Source organism: Lepidochelys olivacea (assembly GCF_965140295.1).
Source record: "Lepidochelys olivacea isolate rLepOli2 genome assembly, chromosome: 1".
Taxonomy (NCBI): Eukaryota; Metazoa; Chordata; order Testudines; family Cheloniidae; genus Lepidochelys; species Lepidochelys olivacea.
The window spans coordinates 254,259,099-254,274,785 of NC_140411.1; the positions used below are offsets into that span (position 1 = coordinate 254,259,099).

At 42.6% G+C, this 15,687-nt stretch overlaps 1 protein-coding gene across 2 annotated transcripts in view; it reads right to left on the reverse strand.

Annotated features, from left to right (window-relative positions):
- The window catches only part of APPL2 (adaptor protein, phosphotyrosine interacting with PH domain and leucine zipper 2), a 57,384-nt gene that overhangs the window by 27,138 nt on the left and 14,559 nt on the right, over positions 1–15,687 (reverse strand). The window contains exons 2-6 of one of the 2 annotated variants that reach the window (XM_084611027.1): positions 14,635–15,041; positions 9,063–9,122; positions 8,611–8,682; positions 2,967–3,054; positions 17–58 (exon numbers count right to left, since the gene is read on the reverse strand). In XM_084611027.1, coding sequence (XP_084467153.1) covers positions 17–58; positions 2,967–3,054; positions 8,611–8,682; positions 9,063–9,116 — 256 coding nt within the window. In that variant the 5' untranslated portion in view covers positions 9,117–9,122; positions 14,635–15,041. The remainder of the gene's footprint in view (positions 1–16; positions 59–2,966; positions 3,055–8,610; positions 8,683–9,062; positions 9,123–14,634; positions 15,042–15,687) is intronic. The other variant, XM_084611026.1, reaches the window with a different exon arrangement.

Consider the following 15,687-nt stretch of genomic DNA (forward strand, 5'->3'; position numbering starts at 1 on the left):
AAAATATGAAACATACCATTGCTAGCAAGGCCAAAAAGATCCTTTAAAGTGCTTACTTCTGAAATAGAAAAAGTCAACACTTCAGAATGAAGAGAGTGCTATATACATTCCTTATTCAAGCAGAATCACAACAAAACTAACTCTCTTTATAGGTACTTGAAGGTCAGTTGCCTCCGTCATTTTATTCCTACAAATAGAAATGTGTAATTTATGTTCGTGTCTTGAAAATAATAAACGAAGAGCAGCACTTACAAAATATTTGCAATGAGCCTCTAGCATCACCCATGCCCCATTTGTTTCATCCATTTGGGTCTTGTCTTAAATTAAATTATACACACCTCAAGGCAAGCGCAAATGAGTTCCCAATCCTAACTGGGCCTTTGTGGGGGTCAACTGCAATATAAGTAATTTCCACCCTCATGCTCTGCTGTGCTTTACATTACTATTCACTTTACTGATCCACTTCCCTCCTTACTGCAAGGACTACTTCTCTTCCACCGACGTACCACTTGGTCACATGATGCTCCTCCACTGCTGGTCCCTTGCTGGGACCTCAGGAAAGGAAGCATGGGAGAAAGCACCTGTACATGCAGATAGGTAAGATTTAGATAAACTTCCTTTACTGTACAAGCTCTGAATATGGAAAAAGATCCCGTATGTACAGGTGTAATTTATACAAGGAACCCGCAGGTCACTTTGTCCATTACCAAAGAGGAGCTGTACTCTGCCTAAAAAAATCTGCTGTTTTGAACAACATATTGCCAGTGCTTAAATGACACACACAAAGCTGTGTACCCACCAGTGACTGCCACAGCATATGAACTAGGGCCCTGATCCTGTAACTGGATCAGACCTAATCAGGCAGACCTTTGTGCCTTTGCAGAGCCACAGTGACATCAATGTAGATGCGATTGCTGGGTTGGGGCCAATATTAAAGATACTGGGCAAAATGTTCTGATTGGGGCGAGGAAAGTAAATAAGCTGATTTTCAAAGGTGCTGCTCTCACTGCCCCCTCCCTGGGCACCATAACTTGCATTAATCTCTTCAGTAAGAATACCCAGTAGGAAACTGTGAAAAGCTTAGAGAGAAATTGCAGGATTTGTGTTTATCACCAAGGTACCATGTGCTCTTGGATGAGCTAGACCAAAATTGTGCTATAGTTCAAGGCCTCCCCCAGTGTCTGCATCCCTCTAGTGTAAGAGAGTGGGAATTCTGAGGCAGCTTCACATAAACTAGTACATGGAGGTTTTTATTGCATCAAATATGAAAAATAAGGCTGTAAGTAGAGAATTGCTTGTATTATTATTATTAGTTAATTTTATCCTACACCAAATTTTCAGTGGGCCACAGATTTCTGTACTGAAAATGCATAGCTGCCCTTGGGAAGCTCTTGGTGGGGAAGCAAGAGATTTTGGCAGCTGGACAGGTGATAGATGGGACTTTGGCATCCACAGAATGGGGAGAGAGTTTGGGTTCTTGACACCTCTGGGGCTTTAGATAGTGGGGATGAGAGATATCTCCTGGCCCTCTCCCCGCCTATGAACAAGGGCAGAGGTGATTTGAAATTTTGGGTGCAAATTACACACACACGGCCAGCGGTATGAAGAGAGACAGGAGCTTTCTGAGGGGCTGGCCCAAGACTATGGAATGAACTCCTCCAGGAACTAAAGACCACCACAAACCTCACCATCTTCTGCTCCAAGTGCAAGGTGCCTTTTCTTTTACCTTCCCTTCTCTGACACAAATATATAGCATTGTGTGTGAATGTGTTAATTAAAAACAAGACACTCTGCTGTGCATACACGCTTCTCCCCCTGGGAACAGGATGAGAACAAACATGTGACAGATATTAGTCATGTTGCCTAATGCACTACTGAAAGGCACTCAGATACTATGATGAACACATATAAGAGCAGAATAGAAAAATGTAACCCCTTAGGCTCCAGCCCTGCAAACACTTACATGCGTGTTTAACTGTAAGCATGTGAGTGGTCTCACTGAAATCAAGTGAGCAAGTTAAGCAGATATGAAAGCATTTGCAGGACAAAGATCTTGGTATTTGGACATTATGTGCCTCTTGTCTGGACACCTACCACAGGCCCATTCATGTCATCATAGTCTTAACTGCTCTATAGTGATGTATGGAAATGAAACGAGCTGAAAATCATCATTTCTCCAAAGCATGTTTTCTTTCACAATTATACTGCAGTTGTTTTCTCTTCCAGTAAAACCAGTTCAAACAAATGTAGGCCCCTAAATGCCTTCTGAGGGGAGCTGAGCCTGGGAACTATTTATTATTATTATTATTATTGAAAGTTGAGATAGAGTCAATAAAATCTTATGCTTCTCTTGCATGTGCTGGTTAGACTCTCTCTGAACTTGCACAGCCCCTTGCTTTCAAAATTATTCCAAATATTTGCACTGTTATTTTGCTCTGTGAGCAAGGAATTTCCAATTTTGTGCCATCCTGCCATCTGGATATTTCCATGGGTGGCACAGAGTTAAAAGGGTTGAGTTGCCTAAACAGGAGGAAAACAGGTATGCTTTGTAGTCAGAAAAATCCTGCCCCTGTTTTTCAAACCCAGTTTTCTCACAGTAGGGTTAATACTACCTCTCCTTTCAGATGTTCACAAGCCTGGTGCACCACTGCACTCCGCCAGCTTTATGCAAGTATGACACCGCTGAATTCAGTTAAGTCACATTAGTATAAAAATAGACCACACGGTGGAGAATGTGGCCTTGTATTTTAAAATAGGTAGCATGTGTGCTGGACTTCTACAAATTTATGTCTGATCAAAAATGCTCAGTCTAGCAGCAAGTAAGAAAATATCAGATTTTTCTGCCAATTAATACAAAAACAAGTTTCTTAATGACAAATTGATAAATAGTCAACAGCTTACAACGAAATATACCAGGCATCAAAAGTTATGGGTTGACAGCAATTTGGAATCTAACCAAAACTTACCCGTAAGATCTTTTTCTCGAAATTGTATGATTGGGAGAACCATTGTGTCCGCAAGCTGTTTTGCCAGCTCAGAATGGAGAATGTTAAGCTGAAAGGGAGAGAAATGATCTAAAATACTGCACTGTGCATAGAGTACTACAGAGGCAACAGTACCACAGAGTTATCAGCCCGTGAGCCATATATGCCTGTCTGCAGTGTACTTGTAGCTGTGTCAGCCCAAGGATCTGAGAGAGACAAGGTGGGTAAACAATATTTATTTAAAACATTTAAAAACAATTTACTTAAATATTTAAAACAATATTTATTATTGTTATTACAACTACATTGCATACAATGGAAGATATCAAATTTAGCCATCTGAAATGGAAACTCCGTAACATGAAGAAAAAGCATCCCCAGAGGTCTCACCTTCTATAACCGTGTGACCACTACACACAACTGCAAATATGCTGAACAGCTCTGCAAATAGACTTCAGAGAAACTGAGGAACCATTTACTGCACTTCATGTGCCCCAGAAGGGACCACCTCAAATGAGAAATCATCACAGGCTCTCACACACTGGAGTTTAAAAAAACCAGTAAAGTTACTTGGAAATCATGCAAGAAATCCAAAACAACTATAAAAAAACCACAACAACTGATGACAGCCACCCAGCAGAACAACAAAAAATGGAACCAACTACAGGTACTCCACAACAACAGAACACACCACTGGGAGAAACCATGGCACCAGTACCCACCACATGGACACTTCACGACACCCAAACATTAACCAAGACTAACCCACACTGGAGCTGCATTATCTATGCTCTAAGGGACTGAACTTCTGCCCTACCTCAGAACCTGATACCATACTAACAAGTGGAGAAGTAGAAGAATTCTTTCACCAGAATGACAACACCACTCACAACTACCATGTCTCCACAACAGAAGTTGGTCCAATAAAAGGTATTACCTCATCCATCTTGTCTCTCCAGGTGTATTTAAAGGATTTGTGATTACATTTCTCTTGGGATTTAAAAATTTCTCAGGGTACTAGTTATTGGGCCAAATAATGCCAGGCGTGGTGGTCGTATGATATTTCTGATCCCAGATGGAGGGAATACCTCAGAAAGACTAGGTGTCATTAATTAATAATAATAATAAATAATAATAATTTGGCTAGAAACCTGGTTACCTGAGGTATTAAAAACCCATCAAAAACAAACAAATAAGTACTGAGCTAATTTGGGTTGACTCAAATACTGTTTGGTTTTAAGCATTTTGCTCTGGAAACTGAAGGCATAGCACTACTGAATATAATGCAAAATCAGTTGCCACTGAAGTCAATGGAAAGTCTGCCACTGACTGTGCTAGGAACTGGATCAGATCTGTAGTCATCAACAATTTTAACAGCTTCAACACAAACTGACAGTGGTAAATCTCTAACAGTTCCCCAGGACCGCACAAATTAGTCCTGCTCAAGGAGAGGCTCTGAAGCAAAAAGTTTACTACCATGCTATTTACTGGGTAAATACTGGTTTCTCACTTGGGCTGCACCTGGCACAGTATGCCCACCTTGCACAAACAAAAAGAAAAACTTCCTTGAACATTAACTCAGTTCATTTAGTCTCAGTTTTCAAATTAAATTGTAAAAAAGTGTTGTTCTTTATACTTTTAAAATTCACATTTTATCAATATTTTCTTATTTATTTGGATTGATTTTACCCCCTTTTTGGGGTGGGGGAGGGAAATGGATTAAGGCCAATATTTAAAAAAAAAAAAAAAAGCAGCAGCGAGTTAGACTTCTAAAAGCCACATTTAAGCACCTCCTGATTTTAATAAGTGCTGAGCTCCTATTGGGGTCAATGGATTCTACACTCTTGATTTATGCAACCCTCTCTATTGAAGGCAATGGGAGTTTTGCCTGAATACGGACTGCAAGATCAGGCAGAGAGTGATTTAATCACTGATAAAATGAACACTGATTCTATAAAATATGTCTTTCCCCCACTGTCATTTGGAGTGAAGGGGGAAGGGAAACTGACTCCCAATGAAACTCAACAATGGTTGGGCAGCAGGTGTGCTACAACCACCCGTGGTCATATGGTTCATAATCATACTCTGATCACTATTACCTTGTGTTTCCCATCTGTCTGTTGTACTTACCTGTTGTCTCCATCTTATACTTAAGGGCTTGTCTACACGGCAAGATTTTTCAGTTTAACTTTAGTTTTCTCGGCACAAACTGCTTTGCACCCACACACAAAAGTTCTTTTTTTGATTCACTCAGGAGCTGTCTATGTTTAACCCTTATTGTAAAAACTTTCCCATGTAGACAAACTCTTAGACTATCAGCTCTTAGAGGCAGGGACTGTCTTTTTGTTCTGTGTTTGTACAATGCCTAGCACAGTGGGGCTATGATGTGTGACAAACTGCTAGGCTGCTACTACAATAAAAATTAAAAACTCATTGTCATCTTCTTTAATGCATGGAACAGGGTGTAGGGATGGTCTATGGAGGAGATAAGTAGAACCATTCAATAATCAGTGCAAGTCCCGGAGCAGTGATCCAGGGAAAAGCCACATAGGTAGGAAGGAGTGTCACAGTGTGTTACAGCTGCTACCACAGCCCACACACCATAGCAGTGGCCACGGCTTCTGCACCTGAGTTCAGTGGGTTGGGTGAGAGGGTACTACGCTCTCCAATCCCCAAAGCTTGTTTACTCAAGATGTGCATGGTTAATAAGGATGTCAGCCTAAATGCTTAATTTAATCCTTGCCTGATCCTTTTAAAGGATTCAAAGAGCATTTCAGTTCCTTCACACTTGAGCCTTTGATTAGATTTCGTTAGTAATTAGCCTCTATTAACCACGTTCTTTGTTAATGTTCCACACAACAGAGTCAGGACCATTTCCCACTGCTAGAGCTTCTCTTTCCTTTCATTTGTGAATACATTTCAATTTACACAATAGGAACCATTACAAATAAAGGACCCTATTCATAAATGCTTTACTCTCATGGCAAGTCTCTCTTCCCTCTCCCTCCCCCCGGCATTTCTGTAGGTGTCTCTTTAAAATCCAGGCCAGAATGTAATCCAGCACATAAAGACAAGTTTTGTGACATTTTGTTATATATGGATGGGGAGGTCTCTTTTTCCATGTCAATAGCAGCAGGGAGAGAGCATCAGACTGGGCTCAGCTAGGATGCCCATAATCATGCTGGGGCTTGGCAAAAGGTTCCATAGATGAGACCAAAGATGTGATGTTCTATATACTGTCAGGGAGCACTGAGACCCAGGACGTTACTTGTCTGGATCCCTGGCATAGTTGCCAGGTAAGGCCAAATTCTTCAAAGCTGTTCTTCCTGTCAAGTCTGCAGAGGCAGGGAACCAGACTGGAGGGGTTAAGTAGCTGTAGAGCAGCCATAACTGGGATTCAGTAAACTCCAGGGGCACAGCTGACATGCCTAGCAGGAGGCTGAGGAAAGGAAGGAGTGGGCAACTTAAAAGGAAAAGCCTTGATTCAACAAAATGGATTCCGTACTAACAGCCAGCAAAGAGGAGGGCTTTGTTTGTACCTTGGAAGGGAGAAAACGTTGATTTTTGACCTGTTTATACTCCAGTAAGAGGGAGCAATGCTTTGAGTGTGTTCTGAGATAGCCTGTTGTGTGACATTAACCATCAATTTAGCCATCAATCTTTTAAAGATCACCAGAAAGAAATGGCATGGCAGGAAGCAAGTAAGGGCTAAATTAATCTTTGGGGTAACTTTGATTAAGTCAATGGAGTTACCCCAAGCTAATGTTTTAGCTTATTTAATCAAGTTTTGTTATTCTGTCTAAATTAGGCCCCAATACAACCCTTTGCTTTTTTACTTTAATGGCAAGCAGAAGTTAAAAGTAAACAAACAGGTACCAGTGTATTTCTGATTACACAAGCAGAGACCCCGTGGAACCCAGAAGGGATGACGTAAGACCAAACAAACCACTCCGACAGTAATGTCATACAAGTACCTAGATACTCAGACCACCCGGGAAACACAATTTCATGCCCAGTGAGGCCATATTTAGAAAATGCTCCCATTCCTTAGCAGTGACATGTACTGCCTGGAGAGAATAAAAGCACTGTGTACTCAACTCTGTAGCCTGATTTGAACCAACCCTCTTGCCATCAAACTCCTGCTGAATCCTACAGCATAAAATTCTATGTCATCTTGTGGTGACTATTTGAAACTTCATTAACTATTGCTTGTGCTGCTCCTTTCCCTGGAAAATCTGGGTACCGATTGCAGAGTTTAATGCCTAATAGTGTAAAGGCCTTTTCTATCAGAAGAAGGAGACTATAAACTAGCCCAATCCGGTTGATACTTGACCCATTTCAGAATCTCCTGTAATTCCCCTGCCTATTTGGCATAGCCTTGCATTGAGGATGATGCATGAGGGGAGGGGGGAGCCTCAAAGAGATTGAATGGTCCAGATTCACAAAGACCAGGACTTTCAATGGAAGTTATGAGTCTAAATATCTTTGTGGATCTGAGCCAATATTCCCAGCACTCCCCTAGCAATACAAATTGGCACACCTTTAAGAGATGCAATCTACTTGCCCTCACACATACGGGAGTGGGGTTTTGAGCTGTGGCATTGTTCTCCCACTTGGAGCATTATGCTTCCACTTGGGAGCATCCCAGTAGCAGCCCTGCACTCACTCCCCTGAGCAGTGGGGTTGCAACTCTGCCCAACCCTTACCTGGTGTAGGATACGTATCAAATTAAAGAAGGAAAGTTAGCTTATTGGTTAAGGAAATCTATAGGTGTTGTAAAAACGGACCTCAATAGCATGTAGAAGGAAGGCCTTAAAAATAATGGGTTATAAGGCCAAATGGAATGAAGTAGGCAGGATGTCTGGTTCAAAGAATAACTAATGAAATAAGGGGAAGTTTCTAAAAGGAAGGCCTCTGACTGATGGGGTGACTACAGGCAATAAGAGGAAAAGGATTTCTCTTAAAAGGAGCCAACATGGACCTTCCCACCCCACCTACCAGTGTTATGTCCTATGTGAACCAGGTGCAACAAAGAAGGGGAGGAGAGAAGAAGGAGGGAAGAAAGGAAATTGTAAATCTTATCTGGATTAAGCCTGGAAATAAGGGTGAGCTGTCTCAATTTGGTTTTTAGCTCAAGTCAGTAATTGGCAATGACATCACTTGTTTGTTAAAGGGTATAAAAAGTGAACTCTTCAATGCTAATTCCTGTTGGACCATGTTGGAGCCAACCAATATGGGGCCGAGCACCGCTGGGATTAGCCTGTTTGTAAGTATCTTGACCAAATGCTTATAAATGTTTTGTTACTGTTTGGCTGAAGTAAATTGCTTATTATTTAGGCTTTTAAGGCATGGTTAGATCAATTGTATCGGTACCTTTAGGCCTTTGAATTTAATAAAGGAATTTATGGTTAAATTAGTGTTTGGTGGTTTCCCTTATTAATATTTTCAAATATTATTAATAATTCCAACACAAGGCTTATATAAAGTGAGTGGGATTTATTACTCCTTCCCCTCCATTATCTGGTTGCACAAAGGCCAGGCAGAATTTAGCCTTTTGTAGCAGTCAGAGGCAAACGGATAAAGAGATAGAGAACATGATGATATTGCTATAGACCATTTAAATTACCTCATCCACTACTTTTGAAAAGTAATGAAGGGTGGATATCACTTCTTCATCTCCTTTACCCAAGGCAAAATTCTGAAAATAAAAATATATATTGATACTGTAAGTCAACAAGATCAGTATACAGACAATATGTCGTACTACATATATGTACAAATAATATACTACTTTTATACATGCACTTTATATTTAATTTCCTTGTCTAAAGGAATAACGTTTATCTGATTTATTTAAAAGGATTGGTCATACCAAGGATAGGCTGCTTTGCATCTTCATTAATTTACTAACGTAAACATTTTGGACGTCAACAGGCAATTTTCCCCAACGGCTTCAATGGGACCTGAGTCAGGCCAACGATGAGCCGTTTTGAAAATCCTACCCTTTGAACAGACTTTTCATATGCACCATCTAATCAGCTGAATGTTGAGACTCGCAAACAGAATTTTCAAACATACCTGCTTTTCATATGCAAGAAGCTGCTTGGAAAGCTGTTGTGTGGCTAGACACATTTCATTCTACAAAACAAAAAGGAGAGTTTAGTAGAGGTAACCAAACATATTTAGGATTACTGTGGTTACTACTTTATTATTTGGACAGTGGTTGTGCTTATAGGCCACAAAGAGGACCAGGACCCTGGGGGATATACACATACTGCAAGTGACCTTCCCTGCCTCAAAGATCTCACAGTCGACACTGCGATAAAAAACCCATGGCACCAAGTCTTAGAGCCCGGGTCAGCTGTCTCAGGCCCACGGGCCTGGGACTGTGGGGTTACAAATAGCAGCGTAGATGTCTGGGCTCGGGTGAAGCCCGGGCTCTGAGATCTTATCACCTGTGGTGACTCAGAGCCCAGGCTCCAGCCTGAGTCCAAACTACACTGCAATTTTATAACCCTGCAGCCTGAGCCCCGCAAGCCCAAATCAGCTGACCTGGGCCAGCCATGGACATGCTGTGGGTCTTTTATTGCAGGGTAGATGTGCCGTATGGCTCTGATTCTGCAATTACTCAAGCACATGCTTAACTCTGTGTACATGAGCAGTCCCAAAGCACTACACCAACTCATATAACCCATGGCCAGTCGGTGTGAATGAAGCTTGGTCTACATTCAATTTTAGTATCTTACTGAAATAATTACATTGGTACAACCTCTAGCATGGATGCAGTTATACCAGTTTAAAGGTGCTTTATACTAGTATAGCTTATTTGCCTAAATTCACCGGAATAACTTGTGCCAATATACAGGTTATACCAGTTATACAGGTATCACTGCATCCACACTAGAGGGTTGTACTGGTATAACTATACAGGTTTCAAACTGTGGTAGCCGTACAAACCTGTGTGTAGAGGAATGCTTAGAGCAATCCCAAACGGGCCAGTGGAACTATTAACATGCATCAATTTAAATACACGCAAAAGGATGGGCTGCAGGACTGAGCCAAATTCAAGAATAAAAAGAATAGGCTGTTTGCGGACACATGGCTAGTCTGGGAGTAACTTTGTGACCATGTACATTGAAAAGGACACAAAGTACGTCTGATGCCCCCCTTCCCACAGAATGCATTAAACAGCAGCTTCTAAAAAAGTCACAAGTTACACCTTCCCACTTAAAATCTCCAATCCAGAGAAGGAGCCAACCAGTGAAAAGAGCTGAGGAGGAATAATGAAAAGGGGTGGGAAAGTAGCCCTGCAACAGGTGAAATCAATCAATCTAAGCCAAAGAGGGGAACTGGTTCAGCCACTGAACCCTAAGGCCAGTTTAAAGCACCACCATTATTTTGGCGCTACTCGCAATTTCTGGACTGCAGTGCTCATGTTGCAGAATGAAGCCAGGCCCTTAAACTGCACCACAGTCTCAAGGATTTCTCTCCATTACTCCTTCTCACTCACAGAGATTTCGTATGTCTTTAGGTGCAGGCCTGCCAATGGGGGTCGGGGGGGGCGCAAAGGGGGCAATTCCCAGGGGCCCGGATGATTTAAAAGGGCCCGGGGGCCCCTGGCCACAGCACAGCAGGGCTAAGACAGGCACCCTGACCGCCCTCACTCCACGCCACTCCCGGAAGCAGCTGGCACGTCCCTGGGGAGGGGGGTCTCCCATTGGCTGGGAACTGCGGCCAATGGGAGCTGTGGGGGCAGTGCCTGTGGACAGCGGCACACGGAGACCCCCTGGGTCCCCCGCCTAGGAGTCGCTGCCAGAGGGGTGGGTCGCTTGCTTTCGGGAGCCGCCCAAGGTAAGTGCTGACCCCCTGCCCCAGCTTACAGCCTGCACCCCACACCCAAACTCCCTCCCAGAGCCCGCACCCCAACCCCCTGCCCCAGTCCTGAGCCCCTCTGCACCCAAACTCCCACCCAGAGCCTGCAGCCCAAACTCCCTCCTGCACCCAGTCCCCTGCCCCAGCCCAGAGCCTCCTCCCACACCCAAACTCCCACCCAGAGCCTGCAGCCCAAACTCCCTCCTGCCCCCAGTCCCCTGCCCCAGCCCAGAGCCTCCTCCCACACCCAAACTCCCTCCCAGAGCCTGCACCCCATCCCGCACCCCAATCCTGCCCCAGCCTGGTGAAAGTGAGTGAGGGTGGGGGAGAGCAAGTGACAGATAGAGGGGGAATTGAGTGAGCAGGGGTGGGGCCTCAGAGAAGGGATGGGACAGCGGTGTGGCAAGGAAGGAGCAGGGTGGGGCAAGGGTCTTTGGGTTTGCGCGATTAGACAGTTGGCAACCCTACTGGGCGGGCATATAAAAGCCCTTGCCATGCTGGAAGAGCGCGCCCAGCGGCGCAGCTGGCAGCTCGCTGGGCACCAGCCAGCACAGACGTAGCACCACCCAAATGTCAGGCAGACTGTGCCGCACCAGCACGGCTTGTGCATGCATGGGGGGGGGGGGGGGGGGCTATTGACTGTTCTGCCCTGGGGCCGGGAATTGCTGTCAGCGGGCCGGTTAGGTTGCAAACCCTGTCTCTCATGTGTTTGTTCAGCAGAGAACAATCACAGAGAAGATTTCAACAACTAATAGTATTTAAATAGTACTGAGAAAACAATGTAAAGCTCCCGCAAACCCCATGTTGCTATTAGTTGGTGCTGTCACAATACAGGTGAATGTGAAGATGGTGAGCTTGAAACACCCTCACACCTCTGCTATTTGCCCTCAGGGTCTTCCTTTGGATATCAGAAACCTAGCCAGTAGGGGAAGGCAGGAGTAGGAAAGGAAGCAAGTTCTCTCAGCTAAAGCAGTAGAGTTAACCTACATTTATATCCGTGTAAATGAGAGCAGACTTTGGCTTGGGATATGCAAGAGGGAGACTAAAGATTCCAACAGCATAAGCTTTATCACTAGCCATATAGGTCTGGTTTGTTTCACTGCCATAAAACTGGTGTAACAAACTGGGGAATCAGGTCCTATATATTTGCCCTGGCTAGGTCCCTCCTTTCTCCAATTATTAGTCCTCTGAATTATTTCTCTTTTAGAGTTCAGATTTTTTTTTTTAATGAAACACAAACAAGTCAGAGCAGCTTCTAAGCTGCTCTTATTTACACTAATGGGCCAGAGCTAGAGCAGATGCACCATTAGAATCAGGGAGGCAGAACCTGCTCCCTGATGGCTTCCTCTGCCCTTCTGTGCAAGCACATCTTGGTATAGGACAGAATCTGAGTGAAAGATTCTAGAAACAGTCTTTGCAAGGGCCTCTGCAGCGTCTTAACACCCTGATATACATCTTAACTCTGCTGCAGCGTCACTGTTTTCAGGGGAGGAAGAGTGGTAAAGTCATGTTCAGCCATGAAAAAACAAAGGTCAAATTCTGTCTGGCAGGGTATCTACATGAATGGCTACAATGCAAGCATAAGGCAAAAGTTGGCTCTCCTAGTTCTGGCCCTCTTAGAGCATCATGAAGATGGTTTTTCACAGGCTCTAAGTGATTGGAACAGTGAGTGCAGAGAGCTGTTCTAGGGCATAATCAAGGACTCAGGGCCTGGTACACGTGTTAAACGGTGTCTATTACATGACCAGGCAATGGCTGCCATATACAGACCCCACAGAGAGTATTCATACTCTCGGCAGGAATAGAGAGAACAGGTGGAGAGGACTGAAATTTAACCTGGCAGACAGCAAGCACAAGGCCTCCATGCACTGAAATAGCACTGAAGCCAACAGACGGTGCTTTCAGTGCTGCATAGGCTGGCTTTGTGCACTGAGGTGAGTGTCATTTTGTCAGAATACAGTGAACAGTACTACTGCTTTTGCACCCGTACATGTGAATTCATTTGGGGTTGCTAATGCTTAGTTTCACATACACACACACACAGTCTGGCAGGTGTGTGTGTGACCCTATTCTAGGTATAAAAATTTTATTAAGTCATTTCCAAACAAACAGAAAACACTAGCACACAAACCAAATTAATCAGACAGGTGTAAATAGTGCCATATTACCAAGGGACAAGACGCAGACAGGACGCTCTGCTCAGCCTGTGGTAACATTGCTTAGTTAAAAACACTTTATTTGGGCAACTCCAGCTTAACCCTCCTCCAATTTGTTCTCAGTCAGGCTTCTTTCTGGCATTGTCTTGGGACCCCTTCCTCTCTTGCCACAATCAATCAGCTGAAGGGTTTAAAACTTGTTGTTTGCATTGCCTGTATTTACAGATCCATGAAGCCCTTGGAATCCATTCTAGCAGTTATTAATTCAATTCCATATATTTTCCCCTGGAATAGAGCAAGATACTACTATCCTGAACTGGCTGAAAATAATGTGTTGATCAAGTTGAAGAACAAACATTATTTGTATGTAAATGTACTTTTACCATTAAATAATTAAACACAACATTAGAAAAATCTCTTGGAAAAACAGCAGAGCGAAGCAAAATAAAGACTATTATAAAATTTTTTCCAACTGTTCAAATTAATCTCTGCCACAATACTCCACAGCTCCTTCTGAAATTTCAGAGTTAATCAAACGCTTCTGTAATGCGAAAGACAGTAAGGACAGATTACCAACTAGAAAACATATTGAAAGCCTGAGCAGCCTGATAAATCTAAGTGAGGGCAAAATTCATTTTCTTCAGTGCTATACACACAAAACACATGCATTTTCATTAGCTGATTTTATAGAGGGGGAAAAAATCTTCAGGGAAATCACGTACAAATGTTTATTGGGAGGAAGAGAGAACTGGACAGAAATCAGTTCTAATTAAGCAGTGACGACTCTGGATGAATTATTTCATTTAGTTTTGAGCTTAGCTACCAAGTGCTCAGAGCTGTAACAAACCTTTACAACCTTTTCCAAGATCTACCAGCATCAGAGTACATGCTTGTGATAAAGAAGACAATGCAATTCATCTAAATCCTCTCTCTACCATACAAAAAGGGGCTGTACTTGAAATGCACTGTTTCAACACTTTAGTCAACTCTGGGCCTGATCCTGCTTTCATTCAAGTTAATGGCAAAACTCCCATTTATTAATTTTTGGATCTGAACTTCCCCAAAGTGTCAGAGTGTTCATATCTGGTCTTCTGGTGTGAATCTACCTTTTATTATAATCTGTCACGCACACAGCTAGTTACCTGATGCAAGAATAGGTTCTTCCTCCCTCCAGTTCATAATGAAAACTCAGCTGCACTTATATACGATTTATTTGTGAGATAGTCCATCATTTCTCAACACCTTTTCTTTCTAAATAAGTTCTATGGTTAAAAACATCAGTCAGATTTAATTAAAATGGGAATTAACCCTAATTATTCAATAGTGGATAGTTACATATAATTGTCTACAAGATTCCAAATAAGAATACCTGTAAAGGATTCAACTGAGCTATACAATTAGCTTTAAAGGCATTGAGCCATCTCATCATGTCCAACCCCAGAATGATGAATCTTTCTGCAAAGCTACTTTTCTGTGCTAAGGACAGCATTTTCAAAACTTTGCATGTAAACGATCATGTAAACGATACAAAACTACTTTGCATATCAATGGCAGATACAGGGGAAAAATATATATACACAATGGTGTGCAATAAAGTTTTAATTGGTATGCTTTGGGGATACCTAATTGCTCACAGATAGGAAGAGGAGGATGTCCACAAGGGATTTATGGATTTTCTTTCTTCTGCGATCATGGAAAGTATCCAACCTTAAACCCAGTTTCAGTTCAAATGGATCTGAGGCTTGAGATGAATGTTTTGCCCAACTCTGTCTAGATGCACATATCTCCTCCTTCTGAAGCACTCAGCTGTCTGGCAATCAGGAAAATGCTACCACTGTAATGATTTAACTTTGCAGAGAGAATGCTTTAGAAATTAAGATCCAAATGCTGGGAGATGCTGAGATCCCCTAGTGTTGAGAGTGATCAGTAGCTCACAGGATCAGGCTATTTTATAGCTTTCCCTGTTTAAGCTGATTCACAATGGCATGTTCAGTCCTCACAAGTAATGAATGGCTTGATGAAGGATTATCTAATAGGAAGAGAAAAGATACAAGTCAAGGCTCTGCTGCAAAACAGTGCCAGCAGCTACAGCAGGATTTTAGTTCTGGAGAGAAAGAATCTTTATACTTTCCCTGCAAACCAGCTATAATCAGCAGAACTGTTTATGATGTGTTCTCCTCTTGGTAGCACTTAGATCTCCAAATTCTGCTCTGCAGACCATTGGCATAAACTTGCTTCTAGGCCTAGTGACAATTCCAAAGCTGACCAGCAACACTGAAATGGAGTTCCATGGCGTTGTAAATACAATATTCATCATCCACTTAAATCCTGTTTACCTTTAACTGTCTTCTTATTTACATGTGGAGAATATGTCACAGGAAGTGCCCCTCATATAAATAATGCACACTTGTGATCAATATGGCATCATAAATGTACACGGTCCTTTACAAAATTAGTGTTGCCAACTCCACTGATTTTATTGCAAGTCTCGTGTTATATGATATCTGATTTAAAGCCACACGTGGTTATGTGAGAATCTCAACTTTCACTGAAAAAAAAAAAGTAAGTTTCTAGCCCTTATGGTCGTAGAGGAAAGCTTGAAAAGAGGACGAGAGTGCACCACCCACAAAGCTTAAAAACCAGAAGGCAACTAAAAGAAACATTTACAATTATAA